This window comes from Anoplophora glabripennis, unplaced genomic scaffold, assembly GCF_000390285.2.
Source record: "Anoplophora glabripennis isolate ALB-LARVAE unplaced genomic scaffold, Agla_2.0 scaffold14, whole genome shotgun sequence".
NCBI lineage: Eukaryota > Metazoa > Arthropoda > Insecta > Coleoptera > Cerambycidae > Anoplophora > Anoplophora glabripennis.
Window position 1 is genome coordinate 2,679,773 of NW_019416352.1, and position 27,744 is coordinate 2,707,516.

General features: G+C 30.7%; 1 protein-coding gene across 3 annotated transcripts; it reads right to left on the bottom strand.

The window, feature by feature from the left end:
- Positions 1-1,267: 1,267 nt before the first annotated feature.
- Positions 1,268-27,532, bottom strand: LOC108904066 (troponin C). 3 transcript variants are annotated; one of them, XM_018706462.1, is made up of 6 exons: positions 27,368-27,532; positions 13,656-13,683; positions 5,953-6,096; positions 5,771-5,890; positions 3,049-3,180; positions 1,268-1,403 (listed from the first exon to the last, which is right to left on the bottom strand). In XM_018706462.1, the coding sequence occupies exons 1-6, from the start codon at positions 27,380-27,382 to the stop codon at positions 1,372-1,374; spliced, it is 471 nt and encodes a 156-aa protein (XP_018561978.1). In that variant the 5' UTR covers positions 27,383-27,532; the 3' UTR covers positions 1,268-1,371. The 3 variants fall into 3 exon arrangements, with proteins under 3 accessions (XP_018561978.1, XP_018561979.1, XP_018561980.1); XM_018706463.1 differs by having other exon boundaries at positions 27,374-27,531; XM_018706464.1 differs by lacking the exon at positions 27,368-27,532 and adding an exon at positions 15,475-15,556.
- Between the last annotated feature and the right edge of the window lie 212 nt (positions 27,533-27,744).

The following is a 27,744-nucleotide window of genomic DNA, read 5'->3' on the forward strand; positions in this document are numbered from 1 at the left end:
TATTTTGTTATTAAATGTAATTCACACATATTTTTAATTAGTTTCCATTTTGAAGAAACAGTTATAGAAATTTAAAGGACACAGTTAAAGAAATTTATACATTTTTGGATCTTAATTGTCATGCGCAAAACTCAAAATTGTCGTCAATTTATTAACATGGAAAAACTAAGAATAGGAATGGCTATAATTTTTCAACAATTTTTTAGTGAATTAGTTACATTCTGATTTGAAGATAATAGCCGTGTTTATAATAAAAAATAAAAAGCATTAAACATTATTTAAATTGGTCTTGATGCTCTTGAAATCATTTATTAACTGATATATTACCGAGTAAATATAATGAAAATTGTAGTTCATGAATTTCTTTAACTGTATAAGACAACCAAAATAATAATAATACGGGTTGATTAAATTATTTCTAAGAAAAGATATAATCACAAATTTTTCTCTAATTTAGTCAACCTCTGTCATCTACACTTGACTCAGTTTTAATGATGCCAAAAATATAAACATGTATGATTTTAATTAATCACGAAAAAATAAAAAACTATTATAAAAATGTAGGTATCATTATTTTTTAAATGAAGTTATTAAAAATGTAGATGTAGATATCTTCTTTGTGTAAGGTTGTCGTGCAAGATTTCCGTATATCCTGACAGTTATAAAAATTGAAAAGTGGTTAGTTTTTTCCAATATGTATATACCCACTTACCTATCCAATCCAAGAAATACTCAAAAACCATCTCTCTAAATGTGAAAAGTCACTACTCTAACAGGTCTTCCTAATAATCCGCGATTTTCAGCAGGAAACGATAGTATTAAGGTTTTTTATGCATAATTTTATTTATGCCTAAGTGTTATAAAAGCTCAAAACGCTCAAAGTATATAATGTCGAACACGTATTATTTATTTGTTATATTAACATTTCTGTGTATTTCACAAATCGTTAAATATTTAGGAAAGTACATGTAAGTGTCAAAATGTGGATATAAATATCTTTGAAATTTGAAAATTAACTTGTAATTGTAACCGAGCAGGGGTTAAAACGGCCTCTATTCAATTCGTATCTGTGTATATGTGTCGTAAACTTAAAATAAGGAAACGTATTCTACGAAGGGTTGTCTAATTTTAAACACTGTTTATATTCTAAGACGCTTGAAGGTACAAAATAAACTACACACTTAAGATTTTAATATTATATTTTATTTAATAAATTATATAAATAGTTTGTAATTAAAATAAATATTTTTTATGTAACATTGTTCTCTGTTTATATGATATTAAATTAAATTTTAATAACAAAAAATGCACTCTTATTTTTATTGAGTAAAGGTACAAAGTTCTTAAATTACGAAAGTAGTAAACATCCTCTCAAACTTCCCCTGTCATCATCTCCATGAATTCTGAAAATGAAAATAATTATAATCGTAACTTTCTTCTACACTATTGCTTATTTTAAATCTCCGCGCTGTTTACTCTACAACGCTTTATATGGGGTGTTTCACAGTGGTGGCTCGTGACATTGAAAATAGGTGAAGCATATTTATTGATTGATTAAAAAAAAAGCGCCGCAGGCGAAAATTTTCAAGGTCAAACGGCTTTAAATGAATCTGGAAATTTTAGTTGCATTTGCTATATTACCGAAAAACTGACGTATTAAAAAAAATTTTTTAGTAACTGTCAAAGTTTTTCGTCCATCACGACAATTAACTGGTACTGGCACTTTTATGCTTCCTAATTCAAATATTTCTTTAAAATTCCTCTCGTTTCTTTTTTCACGTAAAAGTTTCTGGGTATTTTTAATTTGTGACATACAATAATTAATATTTAGTGAGCGTTTCTGTAACATATCAAAAAGAATATCAGTAATTGAAAAACATCCGCACAACCACTTATACTCCAAATACCATTCATTCCGAAACTTCCGAACATACACTTTGTCTTTTAACCTCCCCCTTTTTTCCACATCGAGAGAAGGCACAGGTCTTTCGCAATTTAAAAAATCTTTTTTGTCCTCAATTTTCCATCTGGAAAATGGCATTTCCAATAAAATACATACATGATCGTGCATAGGAAACATTTCTACAAATTACTGGTACAAAACAAATATCAATATAGAATTATACCTAAATTATAAAATTTATATAAAATTAAAAATAATTTTAAATTGCACAACCAAACGGAAATTTTAGGTGAAGCGGTGCGTCACTTGCGTCACCCGACGAGCCGCCACTGGTGTTTCAGAATGTTAAAAATAGTAGCTATGATCCCATCATCTTTTTTTTTTAAGGTACAGTGAATTAAGTAATTTTTTTGTTAATTTTGTTAATTTTGTCAAAGTAATCAACGTATCTATTGACATTTGGAGGGCATATTTTAAGATTTTAAATAACTTGATTTGATTAGATTTTATGCTATACAGGGTGTTTGTTAGTTTGCAATCCTTATATATTTTAATTTATAACTTTTTTGAGGTTAAAATGACGGATTCTATAGTCGTATCGCGGTATTAACACAAATCAGTACGATTATAGACGATATTTGGCAATACACAATTTTTCAATATATTCTATTGTTCGTAAATTCGCCACAAATATATTTATGTAATTACTCCTGCATTACATGTATTAGTGAATTTGGCAATTAAGTTTCGGTAAAATTAAAAATTGTTAAAACAATAACTGGACCAGGAAATCCAGCCCGAAAATGGCCCATTTCCATCAGTGTAGACTTGCTAGACAGGTTTACCGACATAAATTTAAATCGAAATAAGCTAATTGCTAGTCGGTTAAAGTTTATGAAGTCCCGATCTTTTGCTTTGAATATATAAAATATATGGCCTCCTCCCACTTGACGGTTATCAAGTGAATTGATGGAATAATCGCGTTGTATATCCTACAAATTCTATAAATACATTTCCTACTCCCCAGAATCACAAACTAAATGGAACAAATTACAGTGACGCAAAACATCCATCTCTTCCACCGGGTATCGCAAAGGTCTTATAAATAGAAAGGTTATTTTGGTGCTGGGTGATTATCGGCTTACCATCGAAGTCGACCGTTCCAGAACCATCGGTGTCAATTTCTTCGATCATCATGTCTAGCTCTCTGTCCGTCAGTTGGTCGTCTAGTTCTCTCAGGATTTCGCGGAGGCAGGTGGTGGGGATGTATCCGTTTCCTGACGAAGAAAAAAAACAGTAACTAAAGAGATCAAAATTCCGAAGTAAAGATGCAGGTCATAACATATGTTTTAAATAAGTTTCAGGATTGATCGGCCAAATTTAAAATTGGTCCAAATAAAAAAAGTCATATAGAGGAATGTCTGGAAACACTGTTTTCGTGATAAAAAATGTCGAAATTTGTGAAAGTCACAATTTTTTAAGAGCTTCTGGAGACATTCGATATAGAGTTTAAAAAAATACCATTAAATACAAATAACAAATAGGTCAAAGAGCGTGATCCCGATAAAAAGCAAAATTTTCATGGAAGTGATTTTTCAGGAACATTTCTATGATTCAAATGTATTTAAAATCCTATTTTTAGAAGAAAATCGTATAGATTTTTTCCGAATCTTCTTAGGTTATTTTAGGTTTAATGACGTACCTGATATAGGAAATAATCATGGTATTTAAAAAAAGCCAAATACTTCTGTGCTACTAGATTACCACCAATTATTTCGACCTTTCCCACTGACATTTTTTGTCAAAACTCTTTTGAGGTTAAGTTTTTTACAGCGGTTTCTAGTATAAAGAGTAATTGTAGAATAGTATTTAGTAAAGGAACACTACACATTTTAAGTAAAGAACCTAACCTAACCTAACCAAAAGAGGTACGCCAAAATGTCACGGGGAAACATTCTATGTAACGACCTTTAGGAGTTAACATGGGCGTAGCTAGGGGGGCAGTGGGGGGCACGCCTCCCCCCTTAATCGTTGCTGCATGCTGCAAGTTTGAAAAATTACATTATTATTACTGGACGCATTTGAGTCAAACCAAAGAGCGTTTAGGTTTTGAAATATCGATGTCGCTGATTACGTGACTAGGCCTACCCTTAGCAAAAATCCTAGCTACGCCCATGGGAATTGGTAAATCAACTAACATCAGTAACGTATTTAAACTGTTTTTATCTTACAATTAATCAGATTTCGATGCATTTTTTTTAGAAGAAATCGTTTCAGTCCCTGTAAATCAAAACTGAAAAATTTAAGAAACACAAGAAGAAATCGTCTTAATTTGTGATATTTTATAATCTCACGAATTTATGGTGCCTTTTATCAAATACAGAGTAGCAAAAAGTAATAATTTCAAAATGGATAGAAATACAACTATAGTAGGATCATATTCGATGCAAAGTAATAAATCATTGCCTGTCAAGGGAACCAATGAAGTACGCTTTTAAGGGTTTTACAAATTGAATAATTTCTTTATACATTATGAAGGGACGAGGGGATCAGTTCAGGTCTGGCACCCTTGTTCCTACAAAAATTCCTTTATTCTCATAAACTATTTATTTTAAATGTAATTTATTATAAATCCAATTTGTTTCCTAAATTCTACATATGTACTACATTTTACCTCTGTACGCGCCACTGTTGTTTACTTGTTTTTTGGAAGCGCTCTCTAATTGACGGCAAAGCTCGCTAGGTTAGTATTTGACGTATAACCGACCAGTTCGTACACTCGATGCACCTGGGCGACTACAGCTACTACCAGAACACAGTGCGTATGCAGCGGTATTTCAGATTTTACATTGAATTTCATTTTAAATTTGAAATGATTTAACTTACGCCTCCTAAAAATGATGACACGATTTTCCTTTGATAAAAGACCGACAACTTTTTGCTCTATTTTGCATCGAATACGATCCTACTATAAGAGCTACAAATGCCGTATTGAATTTTCAAAATATCCAGTTGAGAAGATTGTTTGGAGTTTACTCCTAGAGATAGTGATCTGACTACACTGATCTACTCAGTGATATCAATTTAAAATATAAACTCAAGATTTGTCATTTTACCTCAAACGTCTCCAAAAACATTTTAGGAATTGTTTCTTTTTTTTCAATTTCAGACAATTCTTCATAAGGCGTTTTTCTGATTTTGTATATTTTTATCCTAATTAAAAATATAAAAGAGCAAAATATTTCATATCACTTGTACATTAAATTTTTTGCTCAGAAGTATTTTTTTCACAACTTTGTTTCTTCTTCATTTATTGTTTAATTTTTTTAACATTTATTTATTAAAAAACAGTAAGTGATCTGAATGAGTTAAAAATTATTCTCGCAAACCAGTAGATTTCATTTTTTCAAAATAGTCTTCGAAATTTTGAATTTCAAGAACGTTGGGAAGTATATTCGGCTTTGTCAATTCTGAACAGAGTGCTATAAAAAGATTTCCGCTCAGCAGACTGTTTTTTATTTAGAACAATAAATATGATGGAGAATTACAGAACCTTGTGTTTTCTGTGTCCACCCGCTCCCAAATACATTATAACGTATAATGGTCTATTTTCGGATAAAAACAAACAAACATTACTCATCGCCCCCATTATACGGCTCTGCCAGACAACCGCTACTAACATTGCAGAAATTTTTAATCAGAAATGTTTTCCTACGAACTATATAACTGTCAACTCTTTTACAACATTTTAGCTACATCTGTAACAAATAATTTTTCTAGCAGTGTAGTACAACAACTGCAACAAATTTAAGGATACTGTGAAGAAATTTTAACTTGTGCCTGTTGTGAAAGATAGAGAAAATATACCTTCTTTGTCATATAACCTAAACGCTTCTTTGAGTTCTTTCTGCATCGCTTCATCATCTTCTTCAACAATGAATTTGGCTGCTAGCGTTACGAATTCTTCAAACTCCAAACGTCCTGATTCTGTCGAAATAAAAGAATACATTTGTAGAGAAGTGTTGACATTTTTTTAAGAAATGACTTACTGTCGGCGTCAACTTCTTCGATGAGTTCTTCCAAGATCTTCTTGTCGAAGGGTTGGCCCATGAGGCGAAGAATGTCGGCTACCATGTCACATGGAATGCTGCCAGATTTTTGACTGTCGAAAGCCTCGAAGGCCTTGCGTAAGACTGGAAAACAATTAATTCATATCAGCGACATTTCTAATAGCGATTTGGCGGCGAACCGAAGCGGTTTTTTTATTCTCGTGACAGCGAATTCATTAGTTATCAATGAATGAGGCTGTCGCCTCGTCGTATTTTTAGAAAAAAAAGTTGTATTTCGAGCGGCTGATTTTTTTAAATGCTACATTACAGAGGATTTGTTTCGGTGACAAAAAATTGGATAGGTATTAGTTGTGTCTCCAAATTTATGTAATAAAATTAAATACCAGCATAAATTACCCCAGAGTTTTAAAAGTTTACTTTATATACTTTACTGTATTCTGTATATTTATTTCATTTTTTACAAAAATTATATACAGGGTGTCCCTGAAAAGGATGGACAACGCTTGACCACAGGTTCCTTGGATGAAAACGAGACTATTTTAGCCTAACTTACATATATACAAAAGTGCACGCCTACTGAGATATAGCCTTCTAAATATAGAACAGATAACCTAGTTTTTTTCAAATAATTTGAAAACTGTTTTTCTTAGAAACTTCAAATTTGGTCCACATATTTTTTTATATAAGGGTAATGTAAATATAGAATTTGGTGAGAATACATATACAGGATGTTCTCTTTCTAGTGCCTGTGCGACACTGGCTATCCCGTAACTTTTTTGTATGTACGCCAATAACGACAGAATTATTTCGACTATTTTACAAGATTTTTTGCCACAAATTTTGGAAGCGTTTATGGATTTCGAGTAAAATTGGCATTTTTTATACATTAAATAATATAAAATCAGTTTAAGACAAATAGAACATTCTAGTACGAGGTGCCATATAACAGAGAAACAAATTCATAACAATAATTAAAAGGGTCGAAGAAATTCCTCAAGTAAATAAAAGGCGTTTAGCGGCAGAGGTTGGCTTTCAAAAAGTTCCTTTAATAGAGTATTAAAAGACCAGTTATTACAGGTTACAGGTGTTACAGGGTACAGGTAGGTATTACAGATTATTAAAGGTCTAACGGGTGGATAGGTAGAGAAAATAATGCCCCTTTAAAATGGCCACCTCGATCCCCGGACCTAAACCTATGTAATTATTTCATTTGGGGAGCGTTGAGGACCAGTTTAAAATAACTTTTCAGTAAATACAGAAAACGAATACGGGAAAGAATACAACATGAAATTAATGTTATGAGAGGTAATGCACAATTATAGGATAATTTCTAATTTTCGAAGAACTAATGTTTTCGTTTAAGAACAGAAAGTAACTTTGAGTATTTACTGTAATATTATTTTAATAGTATTACAAATATCACTTTATTTAAAATGGTAATGTTGACTTTCTTACATTATTAGTTGATATTGTTTATTTAAAATATTAGTGTTGATTTTTATTTTATTGATTGATAATACCAAATAATACCAAAAATGTGTAGTTATTTTTTTTAATGTTACGTTTTTTCATTATTATTCCCTGCTTTGAGGCTGCAGTTATAAATTATTTTTTATAAATCGGAATTTTTGCCTATATTTAATGTATAAAAAATGCGAATTTTACTCGATATTTTTACACGATATCGAAATTTTGTAAGAGCAAAAAAATCTTCTAAAATAGTGCTTGTTTTTAAAAATATAAATTCTGTCGTCATTGGCACACACACAAAAAAAGTTACGGGTTAGCCAGTGACGCACAGGCACTAGAAATAAAACATCCTGTATATGTATTCTCTCCAAATTCTATATTTACCTTACCCTTGTATAAAAAAATAAGTTTACCAAATTTGAAGTTTCTAAGAAAAATAGTTTTCAAATTATTTGAAAAAAATAGGTTATCTATTCTATATTTAAAAGGCTATATCTCAGTAGGCGTGCACTTTTGTTAGGCTAAATGGTCTTATTTTCATCCAAGGAACCTGTGGTCAAGCGTTGTCCATCCTTTTCAGGGACACCCTGTATAGGTTTAAATTTTCACTCTCGACAGAGAAGGTGTAGAATAGGAAAAACTTTCTTATTTTTAATTTTATCGAAAAAAGTTGCTCATGATAAAAAATTTTGCTGGTTCTTAGAGTATGATTGGGATAGAAAAAAATTAACATTTCTTATACGGGGTGTTCAAAAAATTTTAAAAACTTTAATTGGTAAAAGAGTAAAGTGCACTTATTTAATAATATAATTTGTGTAAAATAAATTTAATGATTACAAATAAATAAATGTAGGCCGGTTCTTTCGAAAATTGGTATTAGAGACTGCCTTTTACTTTTGAAGAACTTTTCTTAGTAACTTATTTCCACATCACAAATAGGTGCCCTTTGCTCTTGTACCATTTACAGTTTTTTCAATGTTTTGAACACCCCGTAAAAGAAATGTTAAATTTTTCTGTCCCAATCTTACTCTAAGAACCAGTAAAATATTTTATCAAGAGCAACTTTTTTCGATAAGATGAAAATAAGAAAGTTTTTCCTATTCTGTGGACATACCGTATATTTTCGGCATAAAAAATAAGGGTAGCTTTTTCTATAAACTTGTAGGTAATTCGTACATTTTGTCGGTTCTCAACAAAGTATTCAGCGTACTGAATTTCAATGGGGCATTTTTCAAATTATATAAAATAAATGAGAATAATATTAAAAGTATAATAAAACTTTAAAACAAACCTTCTGAGGACCTACGTCCATATGAACTTTTTTCTTATTTTTGATCAGAGATTCACCGGTAAAATTATGTCGGTAGAAATTGCAACATCCTGTATATCAGAAGACAACTTGCGTCGCACGAATCGAATCGAATAACGTCCCATTTAAACTAGATCTTAATCTGAGTGTGAGCTTGAAATCAAGGAGCGTATTTAAAAGCTTCAATTTCGGACTATGTTCAGGAATAGAACTTGACAGCTCGACATATACCACCTTTTAATGCATGGAGTGTAGTGTCGGTCTCACATGAAACGATTAGGTACTTTCTGTTTATTTACTTCACTTTTAATTTGTGGATATAATTGATTTTGTATAAACTTGTGCTCGGTCATTTCACTGGCTAAATTTAGAGAAAAAATCAAACATAAACTCCACTTTGACGTTTTAACCACTGATCCAAACAACACTATACTGAGTCTTCGACTGATAACCTGAATAGTTTCTAGATCAAAACCTTTAAGTTTACATAATTTATAACTATTCATTTGCGGAAATAGTACCACAAAGTTTTCCATAGTGAAAATTGTCACCAAAACTCGTAATTTTAAGTATAACTGTCACCGAAATATCAGTGGTAAATCCGATGACTAGATAGTTGGCACAATTTTGAAAACAATGCATCAAGCTTGCTTTTTACTGTTGCAACGCTATAATTTGCATGCCTTATGCGCTGTCATATTTTGTAGATAGTTAGAAACGTACTAGATTGTTTTCCCCAGTATTTTGGAATTTTCAGCAAAGATGCCAAAACAGACTTGTAATATTTACAATATTTTATTATAGGTACCTATGTAATTATTTAATTTTAGGTGACATGAATTTGTAAATAATAATTAACATAGACTTTTATAACATAGACACAGAAGATAAAATTGTAACTAAACGCTAAAAAAATCCGAGACAAATACTAAAACGTGGAGCGTAGGTTATTTTGAGTGTGGGGGTTTCTACCGTTTTGGAAAATATGGAAACTGCCACTGTTTTCATCGATATTATCATTTGGCATCAGCTTATATCTCAAATATAATTACTCCTCCAAGTCCAGCTGACAAATGGAAGGTTAATTACCATTTATTTGTATACATCAAAAGGCAGTGTGATGGAATGTATACAGACAGAATAAGTGAAATTAAAATGTTTTTTTAAGTATTAACTCATAAAATGGACAGAAAAAAGGGACAAAATTTGTAAGCCTAATAGAAAAGTATCAAAAGACAAAAGCCTATTAAAATAATCCAGTAACAAAAATTAAAGGATAAAGAATATCCTAATAGTCCAATTATTAAATAAGCCTTTAAATCGAAATTTTGGTCAACTTGCCTGAATTTTTTATAGAGTTAGTTTCAGGTATGTTATAACAATAAGTGACAGTAATTTTTTGTTCAACCCCCGGCCAAGGGTGAAAAAATATAAAACAAGGGTTTTTCTAAATAACTTAAAACGGTTAAGGGCTAGAAAAAAAAGTTTCGTATAAAAGTTGTAAAGCATACAATTTTACATAAAAATAGCCTCTTGACATTTTCTAGTATTAAATTAATTAAAATTAACAGAGTTAAGGAGGCTAGAAGTTAAAGGAAGATTTCAGAAATCTAAAAAAATCATAAGCAGAAAAATGAATGAATTTTGTAATTTTTTTTTTCGATCTACTCTAAAAAATGTAACCTTTCTTTTCAGAGAAATAGATATATTTTTTAATTTTTAATAAGAAAGTTATAACAATTTCAATTTGTTGTTCACCCCCCTAAATATAGATTTTAACCTCGAAACAGGTCAATTTAATTTTGTCAATTTGTTTACATAAATCATATTTTTAATTCTTTTTGAGTAAATATGATTTTTTTATAAATAAAAAATATAGTTTTTCTGAAATAAAAAATAAGGGTAGCAACCCCCAAACACGGAATCACTTGCGAAATATTTGTTTTTTATCATAAGTAATTTCCATTTTGTTTCATTTCAAAATATTGATTAGAACCCCAGAAATTTTGAAAAAACTGTTTTGTGGGTCGAACTTTGAGGGTGTATTTCACCCCGTAAATATGTTTTTTCGCCGATAAAATAAATACGTGTCTCTTTACATTTTTTAGAGCAGATTGAAAAAAAATACAAAATTCATTCGTTTTTCTGCTTATGATTTTTTTAAATTTCTGAAATCTTCCCTTAACTTCTAGCCTCCCTAACTCTGTTAATTTTAATAGTACAAGAAAAAGTCAAGATGCCATTTTTATGTAGAATTGTATGCTTTACAACTTATATAAGAAACTTTTTTTCTAGCTCTTGCCCCTTTTAAGTTATCTTGAAAAACTCCTTTGTCTTATCTTTTTTCACCCTTGGCCGGGGGTTGAACAAAAAATTACTGTCACTTATTGTTATAGTATACCTCAAACTAATTCATATCAAAAATTCAGGCAAGTTGATAATTGGACTATAAATTTTTATGTGATTTGAAAAGGTTGTAACTTGGGGGAAAGCGGTCGTAGAGCAATAAAAAAAAGGAAATTGATGTTTGAGCTTTGTAGTTTCAGGATCTGAAAATAAAAATTTTTGGTTTTTGGCCACCATTAAGAAATCTTAAAAAATCCAGCGGAAAAAAAAATTTCAAACATTTTTTTCCTTTTCTAAAGGTTAACAGGCTACCATATTTTTTTTTGCCAATCCCACTTGTCAGCTCTTTTAGTCTGATTAATTCTCTTTAATTTGAACTATTCAAGAGCTTTATACGATAATTTGTCGCCGAGTTATTGTCGTTCACAGCAAAAATGACGTTTTTGGTTTTGATAAATCTACGCAGTTTTGAAAACAAACTTCAAAGTATCTCTATAAGATAAGATCTCTAAGTATCTCTATCAAAGTATCTTCTATAAGACGTTCTTATGTTTTTTTTAATTAAAAAAAGGTAAAACATTGCGTATTTAAGGATTTTAGTTAAACTTGAGATAACTTTACAAATAATGGATAGACAAAGGATATTTATTTTTTTTTAACCTCAAGTTATCCCAAAGAAACCCTCAAGTGTTCAAACCACTGTGATTTTTATTTCATTGTGATTCGAATGATGAAATTGTCACTTTTGCTAAAAATCAATTAAGTATAGGCAATTAAAAATGTTTTTTTAAATTTTTTCAAAAAATTCATATTTTTTTCATCAAAAAATGTTAAATATCCAAAAAGATAAAAATTAAAAATTTCCCATACAATCATTAGTTCCCGAGCCTTTTGAAAATCAGGACCTTTTTATGCTCCCATTTTTGTGACTAGTTTAACTATTTTTTGAAATTTGCCTGAGATTTACTTCTTTGCGTTTTATAGGTGCTGAAAAATGTCTGCATTAATTATTATCTTATGGACGTAATAATAGCAACCACTTCTTCTGCCAAAATACAGTGGGTACGAAAATAAGCAATTTCCCATCACAGTTTATTAACAAGCGTATTTATCGAATTTTGTGTAATTTCCTATTGTGTAAGACAACCAAGCCATGTGTCAAAAAATCTCCTGGACGATTTCCAAGCTTTTTCCGGGAAAAAGCGGCGTGTCCCGCTACATCAGTGTTACCGAAACCTCTTTCTAGGTCGGTACTAAAATATAATTTTGATATAAAGCTTTATTAATCCGGCTCTGGTTATAATTCAGCGCAGCAACAGCTGCAGGCGCATCAAAACAGAAACACATCCCGATTTCTGACATCTCCTACATATGCGCCTATGCCAAAGTTATATTTTACATGTTTACACATATTATAATTTTGGCCGAGAAATATTTAGAATGTTTACGCAATATTCCAGCGGAAAATATACAATGCCAGCCTATCAAATATTAATAAATTCGTAGGAATAGGCATCCCAACTATTTTTATTGCTGTTATTATGTTTGATGTAACTATGGGCTACTTTATTTTAAAATAAACTCGAAATGTGTGCGAGCGATTTTTTAAGTTATGTTTGTTTTTGTAACTTTATTATTTTTATATCAGATTTTTTACCAGTTTATTTTTTCGGTGAACGCACTTCTTTTCGAAAACAAATTTGAGGTTTTAAAATAATAATGAAGACTGTATCCCAAGTATTTGTTACTTAAAAGGGTACCGGTTGAAGAAATCACAGCGATTGTGAATTTTGTAAACGAGTGTATAAAATCAGAATAAGGCAGGGAAATTGGGGCCGGTTTTTTTGGGGCTAATGTTTCTATTTGTTTTAAATCTTCCTCGGGATTATAAATAATAATAAAAAGGCAATACTTTAGAGAAAAAACATTAAAACAATATTTAAAACATATACCAATATTTTCAGAAACAAATGCGTATGAAAATTATTAATCAAATTGTTTAATTAAATTTAAAAAAGAATTGGCACCTTACCTAGAGATATAAATCTTACTGGGCAAGACTGCTACTATTTCCCTTTTTTAAATTTATTATTTAAATATTTTTATTGTATTGGCTTATTTGACAATTTAGTTAATAATTTTAATATGTGTCTATCTTAATATAATGCAAGTAATTATTTATTTGTGTCATTTTTAGTTCTTTTTCTATTTAATTCCACACCGAGAAAAAAATTTACTAAAGTTTTGATAACGAAAACAGTGAATTTGGCTCGAAGGAATATTTACTATTTTATTTTTTCTTTCTAGTGTGGCAGAATGCTCAACTAAATTGGTTTGTCTATTCTTCATCTATGTTCTTATATCTTTATTATTTATAGCCCTGATGAAGATTTTAAATAAAATCAAAACGTTGGTTGGTCAGAAAATCAAAACCCTGATTTGGTCTATTCCGATTTTATACTTTCTTATTACACTATTTGAAGGGGACGACTATTATTTCATAAGCATTAATTTTTTTCCAAAATGTGTGATTTAATGTTTAATATGTGAGGCTTACCTGCAATTTGTTCTGGAGGGAGTTCATCCTGAAACAAATAAAAAAATATATTACGCAAAATAGTACATAAAATTAATTATTATTAGTAAAAACTTGAGTACCTAAAATTATTTTGTGGCAAAAAATGTATCAATTAAATTTAAAATAAAGACGAAGCTTTTTGGAATTAAAAACTTGTCTTACACATTATGAAAGAAAAATAAAAAATTAAATATTTAAGCGAGAACAAATTTTTTAATATTGAAATTTTTGCCTCCTTCCAAATTTACGATAAAATTGTCTGACAGTAGGAAAATTTGTAGTAGTAAATCACAATTCGGGAATATATGAATATATAGGGAGTTTTTCAATATATCAGATATATTCAAAATGGTTTCATGTGGCCCAATACAAATTTAAGGTAATGACAGAAAAAGTACGTTGTACCACAGGCGTACCGTAATTTTTATAAATTCTGTATCCAAACGAATGTAAATTAAAAAATTTGCACAAAAAAATTCTTCGTATGCCGGGTATGTTTTTTTTACTTCTGGTACGTTTGCAATAATAAAAGTATTTTAAATTTCAGACTATATTTTTAAGAGAAAATATTTAAATATTAGTAAAATAAATGACTTCTTGAAAGGTACAACAATGAATGAAAAACTGACTCAAAAAAATTATATGACTATAAACACCTCATCATAAATTTTTCAAAAATTGAGAATGTAAATTTCTGCCGTTTCACCAGTGCATGTTTAATTGTTCCTCTTTAATTTGCTGTTAAGTATATTTTTCCAAAATATTTTAATATATTTCGGACAAGTTTCGTTAATAGATTCTAACAACACCGATATTTTTTGAAGGTGTACAATTATATATTTTTTATGTATAAGGAAATCTGCAATTTTTTCTATATTTGTTATTTTACAGTGGCAAAGATTTTTTTCATTTAATGGACACCAATGTTCATTAGTAGTTGTATCTCCGCTTTACTTGTGAATAAATTGCAGCTAGATATGTGAGCCAAGCAATTATTAAGTGAGTGATGAAACAAGTAAATCTCGGTTAATGTGAAATGTTTGTAATATGCCGAGTGTTCATGCCAACCCTTTCAAAAGCTGACATATTCATATAATACCAAAATCAATCAATGCAGGATAATAAGCATCCTGTGTAAGCATTGAAAGAGGAATTGAAATGTAGCATATGAAATTTCATTCGAAAGTTTGGAGAAAATATATACGAATGGACGCGGTTGGCGGTGATGAAAACAACTCGAGTTGGCGAGTGTCCCAATTCCAAGATAAATCCTGAAATCTAGTTGCACTGCATTCATAAAGACGAAACATGTTTTAATTTTAGCTGTATGTAAAATAATTATATAAAATTAGCTTGAATAAGCCTAGGTGGTGAAAAATAGTGTCTTCATCTAGAAATATCTTCAAACGTACAAAAATAACTTTCCTTAAATATAAAAAGTTAAATTTTCTGGTAGCGCTCGTAAATAGATCAATTAAATAAATGAACGAACAGTTTATGGAGTCTTTCAAGTTGTCGCGGGTTATTTTTTCGCTTGGACCGAGAAATAAATATTAGTGCAATAAAAGAAAACAGACACCCATTCCAATTCATAAATTTGAACGTTTGGCGTATAAAAGCACATAAAAACCGAATTCGCACTATAAAACCATCCCATTAGAATTTGTTGTTTACATATTTCATGGAAACTGTGTATAAAACCGTCCACTGTGTAAAAATTATCTCACTATCCCAAGCACTGCACAAAGCGTGTGATCACTGATGGTGAAATGAAAAAAAAAGAGCGCAAGACATATACCATTTCGGTGGTGGTTGTCGCAAGTCACCCTTTACTGAACAAGAGAGTGCAGAAGAACTAAGTACTCGCCCGTCCGATCCCCTTATTATGACTTTCGTTGGTGTTATAGTGGGTTTCTACACTCCATTCTCGGTTCCTATAATTTCGAATAATCTTTTTCAGGGCGTTGCGCTCCCACACAGCATCTGGCTGAAAACGTTTCCCGGCCAATGGGGATATTTGAAAACGGCAGCAAATTCGAGTATCCAGTATTTTTAGAATATTGTTGAAACAAATGCTGCGTTTGCCTCAATCCTCCACTATTTGATATAGTGATTTTGGAGCTTATTTTCGTATCATTTTGCTCTGCGGAATTTCATCGGCACTCGTCTCGCTTTCACGCAAATTCGCCGAGAATTGCTTTATTATTTTTTCGGTCCCACGTTTTTTTTTAAAGGATTTCGTAGCTGAAACCAGTTACATAAATATTAAAACGAAATAACAACATATATCAACGGTTTGTTGTTTCTGAAAGTATTTCTATTTTCGTTATCAAAACAAGAATAAAGTAAACTGGTAATATGTAACCCTGATCTTTGCTATCATGTGCCTCGGTGCTATAATTTTTATTTTAAAAGGTAAACAATTTTCTAATGTCATTGTTTTCAGTTTTTGGTTAAAATTTAGGTGTAATAATTGCCTATCAATTTAAAATTTCGAATATGTAAACGATCGAAGATAAAAATAATACTTCAGAGCAGTTTTTTCAATTATTGACAGTAGACTGTGTGAGGGTAAATATTCACCAAGTTTCATCGCTACTGCAGGCAAGTTGGCAGGTCAGTTTTTTGTCACACATTTACATGACTTCGATAAACTTGATTTCCTTTTATGGTAACATATTTGATATATTTAACGATTAATATTAATTTCTATGGCTATTTTGTGTTAAATTTGAAGAAATTTCATCTAAATTTTACGATGTATTTCAGGAAATATAGTCGGTAATATTACTAGTCCGTTGCAATATGCAGTAAGTTATAGGCCTTGAAAGTGGGTTTCAAATAAAAAAAATCAATATGTCAGTTATATGTAAACTTAAAAAAACTAATTTAGTACACCACAGTCAGTAGAGTTCAATTGAAGGATTTTAAAGGGTTGATAAGGGGTGATGCACCATTAAAATGTGACAGAATCATAATTTAGGCCGTTGGCGGAATAAAAAAATTACTTTATATTATGGGGAATTTAATTCTAAAACTTTTCTTACCTTTGTTAATTTTCAAAAAACTTTGTCGTTTTCAACAAAAACACTTTTAATATGTATAAAAAAAATATAAAAAAGTCATTTAATTTTAGTAATTGTTTGATGAAAAACTCTAATAATGTTTTATTGTAACGTGTGCGTATGATGGTAATAGTTTAAACAACTAGGTGGATTTCACAGGATCTAACGACACTTAGACTGTACGATAATTCAATAAAGATAGAAATCTAAAAAAAAAATATATATATTTGGAACGAATACATTGAAGATGAATTTTTCGAGACAAAACGTCTGAATCTGGTTCGGGCTGAGGGAGTACAGTATTGCAATGGGGATCATGAAGGCTTGCAAAAACTGTAATAAAATTTCTAGGGTCGTATGAAAAAAATGAAGTTGGTGATAGTCCTGGAGAGAGGAAATATTACATATAAAAATTGATTGTATATGTATAGTCAGAAGCGAATTTGTAACAGCCTGTATATGGAATGTGATATGATTTAGTGGAATCTGTTTAAATGCATTTTTCTATGAACTAATGCAGTCGATATTTTAGATCCAATTTACTCGAAAATGGTTCATTTTTGAGCTATGAAACAAGAGCACACTTTTGTTCAGAATCGATTGCAGGTTCAGGAAAACGTAATCAAATTACATAAAACTATAGGATATGCAAAAGTTATGAAGATATAACCTGGAGGACATGTTGGCCTAGGCCGCCCCTGGCGTCAGATCGAAATAAGCACCATGTAGTTTTAATGACTTTTAATAGATGTACACTTCACCCAAAAATTACTTAAATCCTTGAAAGGGTTTTTGAGTTATTGCGGAAAGTCGTTATTATTTTTTTATAAACAACACCCTGTAACTCAGTGAGAGTGTATCGCAAAAAATATTTTATAAGAGTTTTAATCTTAAATTGGTCTGGTTTACCCCCTGGTAAATTTTTGTACGCTGACACTGGGACACCCTGTATACAGGATGTCTCCTAAAAAACGCCGCAAGCCATAACTCCGTCATTTATAGTCTGATTTTAAAAAACAAAAAATTATATGAAATGGCTCTAAATACACTATAGAATGATCCTATTGGATCGTATTTGTTATTATTTTATTATGAAAAGCGATAGTCAACTTTTTTTTTCAAATGGCAATACATGTTTTTTTTATTTATTATTGTGCAGAATTCTAGTTTAAATTCAACGATGTATATAAAGTCTAGTTTTGTTTAACATGTATTACAGAAAAAGCATGAAAATATCACTCAATACCGCATTATTAGCGCCCGGTTGCTTAATTGACAACAAACATATTTTGACTAATCATGTATGCCTGAAAAACAAATAACACAAATACAACAAAGCAAGTAAATGTCATTTTAGCATTCGCGTCTCAGTTTTTTACGCATTATACTCTTTCATGTGGGATTTACAGTAGGTTATTTATTGAAATAAGTGCAAATTATGAGTAATAATCAATTGACGGACAGGTATACTCTTCGGTGTAATAAAAATCGTGGTGCAGAAGTCCGCCTTTACAGAGAACTATTTCCTCACAGAGAAGTTTCAGAACCACGTAGATTTGTAAGATTTGAAGAAAATTTGAGAAACTATGGAGCTTTTCAGAAACCAAAGCGAAAGGAACGCCAATTTAATGAATACATTGAGTTCAATGCTCTTCTTAACGTTGAAGAAAACCCAAGAACTTCCATCCGGGAAATTTCTAATAATAATAGAGCATCAAAGAAAACTGTACATGCAGTATTGAAAAAACACAAATTTAAGCCACACGTTCCTCAAAAAGTACAGGCAATAGAGGACGGCTACAATTTGTTTCTTTAGTTGCTTTGCATTTCTTGTTCGTTTAATGTGTTTTGTGTTTAATTAATGTTATTTTGTGTTGAACTTTGTATAATGGTTAATGTATTTAATTAAATTGTTTTTCTTTTAATTGATATTCATTGTATTGTTTCTTTTCTGTTAACTACAAAATTCTCTTTTAAGTTTATTTGTTTTGCTGTATTATTTTTTGTTTTCCATGGCCAGAAAAGTATTTAAAATGCATTTGTCATGAATTAGTCGCCGGGCGCCGAATGCGGTATCGACTAATATTTTGTCGTCTTTCTGTAATAAATGCTTTACAAAAATGAAATTCATATACATCGTTGGATTCAGAAAATAAATCTGCACAATAATAAATAACAAAAAAATTTGAAAAAAAATCGACTATCGCTTTAAGGGTACTACTGCCTCCAATAACACTAATAAATTTTATGGGCATTTTCAAACAGCCCATACCGAAACTCAACACAATTTGCGTGTTAAATTTATGTTTCCCGGGAAAAAGTAACGCTCTCCAATTTCCTCAATATGCCAAGAGTGGAATCTATAAATAAGAAACTATATGACGCACCAAGGGTCTACCTTTCTCCCATTTTTTGCAAGAAACTTCAGTGTCGAATTAACAGATGAGGTCAACGTCACTCTCGGTTCCGATAAAAATAAAATTCTATTTCGGAAATTATGCTTTAGTAGGTGTGTACCTACGAAAACTTAACTATTCACGTAACGCAAATATTTCTTGATCTATTATATGTATAATTTGAAACACCCATATATGACTGGAACATGGTAAAAAATTTCGGACCTGAACACAGGGTGCTCGTAAACTCCCAAAAATTACAGAAAACCTTAATGTTAACAGTATCAGTTTATTTATTTTCCTAACAGACATAAATTCCTGGTACAATAATAATTCAACAGAACGAAGCAAACATAATAATACACAGACATAAAAAAATATACAAAAATTTAATAATATATACACTGATAAAAATTGTGGAAATTCACGTAGCTTTTTTACATATTTGTGATGGTTTTTATACAGGAAAAATGTAAACGAATTAAACATTTTTCTTTTTGCGATGTATGCTTACATTTTACGTTTACTTTTACATTTTAAATTGTATTAATCCTAATTCTTTATGCATTTTTACTATATTTGATGTAAATATAGGAGTTTACAAGACCTGATTTGGCTCGACCAATCAGATTAATCATGTGTTCATCCGGTGGGGTGTTACCGCGCGTGTGTAGAGAATTGTGCTAGTTCAGTAGGTATGTTTAGATTCATTTGTGGCGTAATAGTACACCATTTTTAATTACCTAAATATAATGTTATGAATAAATACCGAGGTAAGTAAATATGACTTTGTGTAAATTATATCGGTACAGCTTCATTTAAACTTATTGAAGAGTATGAGAAACATCAATAGTAACCATATTGAACTTTGCCTAATCTTTATATGCCGACATCCAGATTGTGGCTTACTATTTAAAATCTATTTTACTTGAGTATTAACAATTAGGAGTTTTGTCTTTTTAATAGTGACGTCACATAAGCCAAATAATAGGTAACCCCATAGTACACATTGTCATGAAGAATTTCTCAGTATTTTTACCAGATCGATTTTCGACCTTATGTACTTTGGACATAAGTGCCAAAAAAATGTCTTCCTTAAATATCACGATATACTGGCATTAGAAATATTTAAGGAGTTTCAAACCCCAAGTGATAAACTAAAAGAAATATAGAATTCATAAATTTAAATTTATAGAACAATATTGACTTATAGTAATTAATAAATTAAAATTATATCAATGTTATGCGCATTAAAGATAATTTTTTTTATGTAAGTGAAGTAGCCTCGCAACAGGATATCATTCAAGAAAATTTGGTTATGGTTAAGAGTACGTCTATAATAAACCAGAAGAAATAAACTCTCGATAAACACAGTGACACAGTAGAGCACCAAGAAAAACAACAAAAGAATGGAAAATACGCTAATGATGACAGCGATGATATATCAACAAAATCTCACCTGCGTATTCTTCCCGAGAATGCGCATTAGGAATAACACGGCTAATGTTACATTTTTACTTTATTTAAATTTAGGAATATTCTTTTATATCGGTTTTTTGTAAGTTCTGAGCACATTAATGTATCTATTTTACGAAACACGTGTTGGTTATACTTAAATACTTCTAAATCCTTGTAAAAATAAATTAATTTGAAGTTGTTCATTTCTATAGTAACTATGACAATTTGTTGGGGGTTGTCCAAATATGTGACGTCACACTAAAAAGGTATATTGTTGCTCGTCATAAGGATTTTTGTCTAAAATGTATAATGTTAATTTTTCACCATCCTTTTCACCAAAATCCTTCATACTACTCCAAAAAGAGAAAAGCTTTGTATTAAAATCTAGAGATGGTGATGGCCACTATAATTTCCTCATAAAAAAACTAGTCAGTAGATAAAAATCGATTTATTTTGTTATAAAATCAACAAAAATGCTAGAAGCTGGTAAAGTACATTGTTACATGTCACTTTTGCATGTATGACATTTGTTATTTTTTTTCTTATACATATAAGACTTTTACTAATAATTGATTTATACAAATAATTTTTTTAATAATATTTTAACTCCACAGTTTGACTGTGTGTAGTATTTTCGAAAGTTGTATTTTACTCCAAAAGTGTGCAACAAATGAAAATGAGAGATAAAAAAATAAGAAGATATTATATATAGTCTTTCCGATCCCAATTGAAGAACCAGGAGGTTGGCAGTATGTACCAAGTTGTTCCCATATTTATTTAGCCATACCCATATACAGAACTAAACGTGGAAATGGTAGAAATTTATACTCTCAGTTGAAGAATTACCGCGCGGGCAAACGGCGTATAACACAGGGCACTGGGCGACTGGGCAATAAATATTAGTTGTTGACAAGTAGTTGACAAATTGCCTAGCCTACAAATTATAATTTTTTACCTTTAGCAGAAAACTTTTTTAGGGACGCCTATGAAACTCATTAAATTGTATTGCTAGGCGTTTTTATACATGTTCAACTGACTTCTGAAAGACTGTACTAGAAAATCCAAAAAATAATTGAATACGCAAAGTTGGGGAGGGTAAGGAGGCACGAGAATCCTGTATTTAATTAATTTTTTTTTCGAAGTGCACAAAACTACATGAACAGGCAAAATTTGTAATGAAATAAATAACATGCGTGTCAAAGTTGAACTTACTATCTCGAAAATCATGGAAGTCGTTAAGAAAAAACGATTTTGAAACTGAAAAATTATTAAGTGTTCTATTCTAAATAAAACCTGGAGGAATTTTTTTTTTCAAGTAGGTTTAACTGAAATAGTTCCAAGAAATGTTGGAAAAACCTATAAGAAGGTACAGATAAATATTCCGCTCTCTATTTTTAATCCAAAATTGTTTAGACAATCGCTGTAATAAAAAATTATAGGGGGACTAACCCACTTAGCATTAATATCTCCAGACAAACGTCATTGTTATACGAACATCCAGACGTTCAGACATCAATCTTAATTTCAACAAGTACTACCGTATTTTTAAAAACCAGTTATTTCTTACTCTACGTATTTATAGATACATGCTAGATAAACGTTCGAGAAAGCATATTTTCAAAATAACATTTCAGAAACACTGATGTACGATTTTACGACGGTACCAAGTATCGTAAAATAAATTGATTGGAATGCCATAAACGTCATGCTCATATACATACTTGGTATGTGTATCTAAAAAAATAGGGAATTTCAATTTTAGATTTTATTTACAATTGTTTTGATTAATGACCAACAGAACAACGATTATATCTTTAGACTCGGATTTGGACTTAAGCACAAGAAAATCTACAACGCCACATACATAGAAACGGACTGTAAACTGACTAAAACTGATACTAAGCAATTGTATATTGCATTAGACAATACAAATATATTTGGCAAGAACAGAATAATAAATTTGGAGGGCAAATTATTTCCTGGTTAACTTTATGTTAATTTTATTGTGACTATAAACAACTAATGCTTCTTATTTATTATTCTTGGACCAATTCATTTTCAAAAAGCACGCACACGCGTATATCCATCGCAATTCTTTAGTAGTTAGTGACGAATTTACTTTTTACTTCAACTTCTCATTGGTTACAGAACCGAACTGTTTATTTTTCAAGTCCTATCTGTCTAGTAAAAAAACTTAAATTTTTCAGAAAACAGTTGTTTCTAGAAAGACTGACACTGGTGGCAACTCGTTGAAACCAACAAACTAAGTTTTGTTTACGTTTGTGTAATTAGAATTTCACCACAGTTTCCATTGTCAAAATAGAACACGAAAGTATTGGCAAAATTATAGTGTTTTGCTATTTTATGGTTTTCAAGGCGTTTTTTATTAGACAAAAGTTAAATAAAAATTGGCGATTAGTTAGACGATTTTATTTGGCTTTGCCTACTGTTTCGACAATATTGCAACACATGCTAGAATGAGGGATACATATACTTGCTTATACAGGGTGTTTGGAAGAGAATGGGCTATATTTTACTGATATAACTTACTTAACGACGTTCATAAACGTGTTAATATATACCATTGTTGTGTTTCATTTAAATAAAGTCAGAACTAGCATCCCACAGGACAGTCTACTTTTAAAAAATCGCACTGTATATCCCACTCGTTTTCGGACACTATGGACATGAGCTTACTATTATATTGAATTAGAAAATTCTCTTGTCTTTAAAAAACAATGAAGAAATTTTACTTAGTTCAACATTATTATTTATAAAAAGTAGTCTTACACTCCGTATTTACACTCCGTACAATATTTGCCGAGATAGAATATCAAGAAAATAATAAGCCAATAAAGTTCTGTTATCGGAACTACTGTAACAATTTACCGCCCCAGGGGCGCTTTGAAATTTTCCGCGTTATTTTCAGAATAGTAAAATGTATATCATATAAGATAAATATATGTATATTTATACTCTTCGACTGTGAATTAAATTCCTTTCTTTTATTTTTCACCTCCATTGATTTATTTTAATAAGAAATTACACTGAAAATGTTCAGGGCGATACACTTACGAAGAAACACGCCTTCTAACTGCAAAACACAGTGTGCATTGCAAGCTGTTACGGGAAACGCCACGCCGCCAATGTCTTTCTACCACGGGTGTCGAATGCAGTTAATCCCAAGAAAGTAACGCAGGGGTCTTCTTGGAATTCTACATAAAATATCGTACTATTCTATATCAACAAACATACGTACATAAATTAATGTATTTCTTGTTCAAAACAATATTTTTTTCAGTGCAGACATCTCATCCAAGTTAGATAAAACATTCGAATCTCTCTTAACAGAAACATAAATCTGTCCATACAATTTACGAGGTGTTTATTATTTTACTTAAGTGTGTTGTATGTTTCACGAAATTGTAGTAAAAGTGTAATACTGATACACTTTACTCTTCTACAATAAAAGGATTAAACTGAAAGTAAAAGTAAAAGCAGTAATAAATGAAAATGTTAATTTGAGTAATGTTTCTACAGGGAGTTAATGAACTTATGTCAAAAATTTCAAGGGGTGAAAAAGGAGCAAAAACCGAGTAAACTGATGTCACAAACTTGTACCGGAAATTTATGGTCATTTAGAAAAAAGCTAATTAAAAATGTGTTTAAAACTGTTTTGGAACTGCTGAAATACATGTATTTTATCGTGGTGAGTACTCACAAAAAATTTTGCAACACTTCTTACGAGTTTGTAGGTTTCTTATGAAGCCGGACTATATTCGAAAAGACAGTTTGTAATACATTGTTGTAGTAATTGCTGTGCTGTTTTTCGAGAGTACATTTAATAGCCGTATTTCCAAGTTTTCTTATGAAAATGGCGCATTTATTTAGTAATTGCGAATATTATGATATGCCCATAATTTATGGCGAAGCAAACGAAAATGTCCACAGAGCTTGTCAAGTGTAGCGTGCAAGATATTCTGACTACAAGAAAAATGTTTATTAAAGCAACTAATAAAATTTATGTCTAACATTGCAATAGCTAGGATGTCTTACTCGTCTTTCATACAAATAAGGTATTAAATTATGGCCAGTAGTATATGAAGAAGAATGATTTTTGTTTTATATTTAGAAAGTGAGAAGAAAAAAGCGACGGAAAGTTTAAAGGGAAAGTTAATATATAATTAAATCTAAAGCTGATGCGGCATTTTAATGTTAACAACAATTACTGCACATATGTGTATGTCCAGTGAACATGAACTTGCAATTGAGTATCCTGCTATTTATCCCACAGCCTTGTTTGTGTGCAAGTACATAAACAAGGCCCACAGTCAAAATTTTTAAGACCACTGGATTTCTCGGGATATGGATTAAGAGTTGCCTAATCTACAGGCTGATCCTGACTTTCACGTCTTGGTTACTAACCCTAGATTCCTAAATATAAATAATGTTACAAACTGTCAGAGTAAAAAAACACACAGGACGCAGATGTCGACTGGCGGGTCTACTTCTGAATATGATTGGAGCGGGTGAATGACAGACGGCGTAGGCGTAAATAAACTGAAAAAAATTATTATATTTCTGTCTGAGAATTTTTCGGGTAATTCAATATATTACGCTGGATTCGAGAAAATAAACAAATGAATCGTTTTGCGTATATAAGCGTACTATTTTCACACTCCAGATCCGTCTGATCTCAAATAAATATTTGCGTAATATTATACCCTTTAGTATTTATTATTAGGATTGTGCATATCGAAAGTTGGGGATATCCTGGCGAACAAAATAGTAAATATTCAAATAATTCTTCAGCACCTAACTAAAGTCGTTCTATGTGAGCATTATAAGGTTAAATTGTCTAAGTATTGTATTATATTTTTATTATAAAGCGATAGCTAGAATAACTTTTGTTTTATTTCAAATAGAGCTTTTTACATGGGTGTAGGACTTTTGCTAAATAGGACTAGGATGCAAGTTCTATGGGGTTCTCATGGCTTTTTATAAGATCCGCAAAGTAAAAAAAGTAATTTTGGTGATAAGTATGTCTCACTTTTGAAATATTATTCTCTCCATCAAGAGTTGATAAATATAACTCTCGGCGCAAATATATTAATTGATTTTTTAAAATTAACTCGGATGGGATACTATAAATCACGCTTTATGATCTCTAAAGCGACATTTGAAACGTTCCTTGGACAGTAAAAGTCGGAAATACATTCGCATAAATCTACACGTAATTAAATTATTCGTCTGTCGTAGCGTTACTAATTATTCCGTAAGACAGGCGATTTTTGTAATACTTGGCAAAATTTCTACTTTAATTTGACACGGGTCAAAACCCGCATAAAAATAGAATCCTTTTGAACTGCACTATATATAAAACGAACTCTGTAGAAACCCGAATATTGCAATTAATAAGATTAATAAAATGGGCTGAGGACGGAAACCCGACAGTTAACATTGATCTAAATATAATAGGAGCGCTTATTTTTGTAATATTGTCTTTGTGGTGTTGCTTGGATACATTTATTTGGAAATGTTGCATCTGAAAAATAGAATAAATAAATCTACCCGCCAAAACGATCGATCACAGTCAAAGGCTAATTTTTCTTCTATTGTTATCCAACTAGTAGGAATTTTTGACCAGATAAATGTGAACATACCGAATACCTCGAAAATTTATATCGGAAAAAAATTGTATAAGTTTCTGCTATTTCTGTATTTTAGGTAACAAATTTAAGGAGATTTGCGATATTACAGATTTCTAAATTTTAAAATAAAGGTACATGGGTTCAAGATAACAAAATATGTTCGTACATGAAAAAATAAAGATTAATTGTAGATAATAATATCTAGCTTGGCAACGATTTTTAAGTTGATCACTCACAATATCTAACTCTACGTCAACTTTCAGCAAAAATATACTTTGACTCTGTCAAAAACAGATCGATCTGTGATAGGCATAACGAACACGAAAATATTTTTTATAACATGTTTGTTACCTATAATGTGTGATGCGTCACAAAAAATTCAAGAACCCTAACATAGTTTTCCTTATATAGAAAACCGTCAAAAACATTTGCTTTACAGTTAAAAAATTCATCCTTCGTTTTTAGAAAGTTGCAATAAAAATAAAGCCACTTTCCACATCATGCATACAAACAAACTCTGTGATTATATTTTTCAAATATGAACAATCACTCAGGTCAGTGAAATGAGCGAAGATGTAGTTAACAAGTTTTGGTATTATGTAGTTTATAGAAATGTTTAAAACAAAAGTACATTTTGAATTTAAAGACTAGAATAGTATGGCCAAAAGAAGGTGAAGGAAATATCAAAATTATTTTGATAAATATAATTTGAATTGCTCACAGATTTAGTTTTTATGTTGTTAAAAGCTCTTAGTACATAAAAACAATGTTTCTTTGAGTAGCAGAATTCTCAAATTATAAATAATAGTTTATATTTTACAAATTTTATTTTATTTTAATTAAACACGTTGTAGTTTTTTTATCTCCACTATGCCACTTTTCTCTTAACTTAATTTTTTGTACATCCGCAAAATGATAATTGAAAGAAAATGTGGAACTACAAATTAGTTTTTCTTCGCTACATCGCCGTGATATCTGCATATCTCACTGAAGCTATTTTTCTGGCACAAACACAAAAAACTTTACATGCACTGAGTGACATGTCGACACTACGTTATCAGTCCATACAATAACTGTCAAGCGAAAATATTAATTGGTCCTATTTCATTAAAGATACTAACACTTACAGCTGACATCGTGGATAGTTGCGGCGTAAACTAAAAACCAAACCAAACAATAAACCGTATCACCAGAAGGTTGGGGGAGTAGACAGCTACTGTTTGTAATGCAATCTCTTCTGCTTTATATATCAACCAAAAATAAATTTTACGCGCCGAATGATTTGCAACACTGTATATGTGAGTATTTCTTAAGTTTAATGGTATAGTCTGGTCAGCTCCCAGGCTGATACTTACAAGTAATAATAGAAAATGTAGTTGGTTAAAATGTTAAAAATCGTATTTCACAATTCTTTTCTGTTTACATTTTGGACAAAGACCGTTAAATTTAGACGCTCGTTTTGTCGCTTGTGATTTTTAATTGAGGGATCACTTCATTA

Excerpts from the sequence above, each read along its gene's own strand:
- LOC108904066 (XM_018706462.1), bottom strand. Across the intron at positions 5,891-5,952 it reads CGAAGAAGTTGACGCCGACA|AATCAGGACGTTTGGAGTTT; the intron begins GTAAGTCATTTC and ends TTATTTCGACAG. Across the intron at positions 3,181-5,770 it reads TAGGTTATATGACAAAGAAG|GAAACGGATACATCCCCACC; the intron begins GTATATTTTCTC and ends TTTCTTCGTCAG.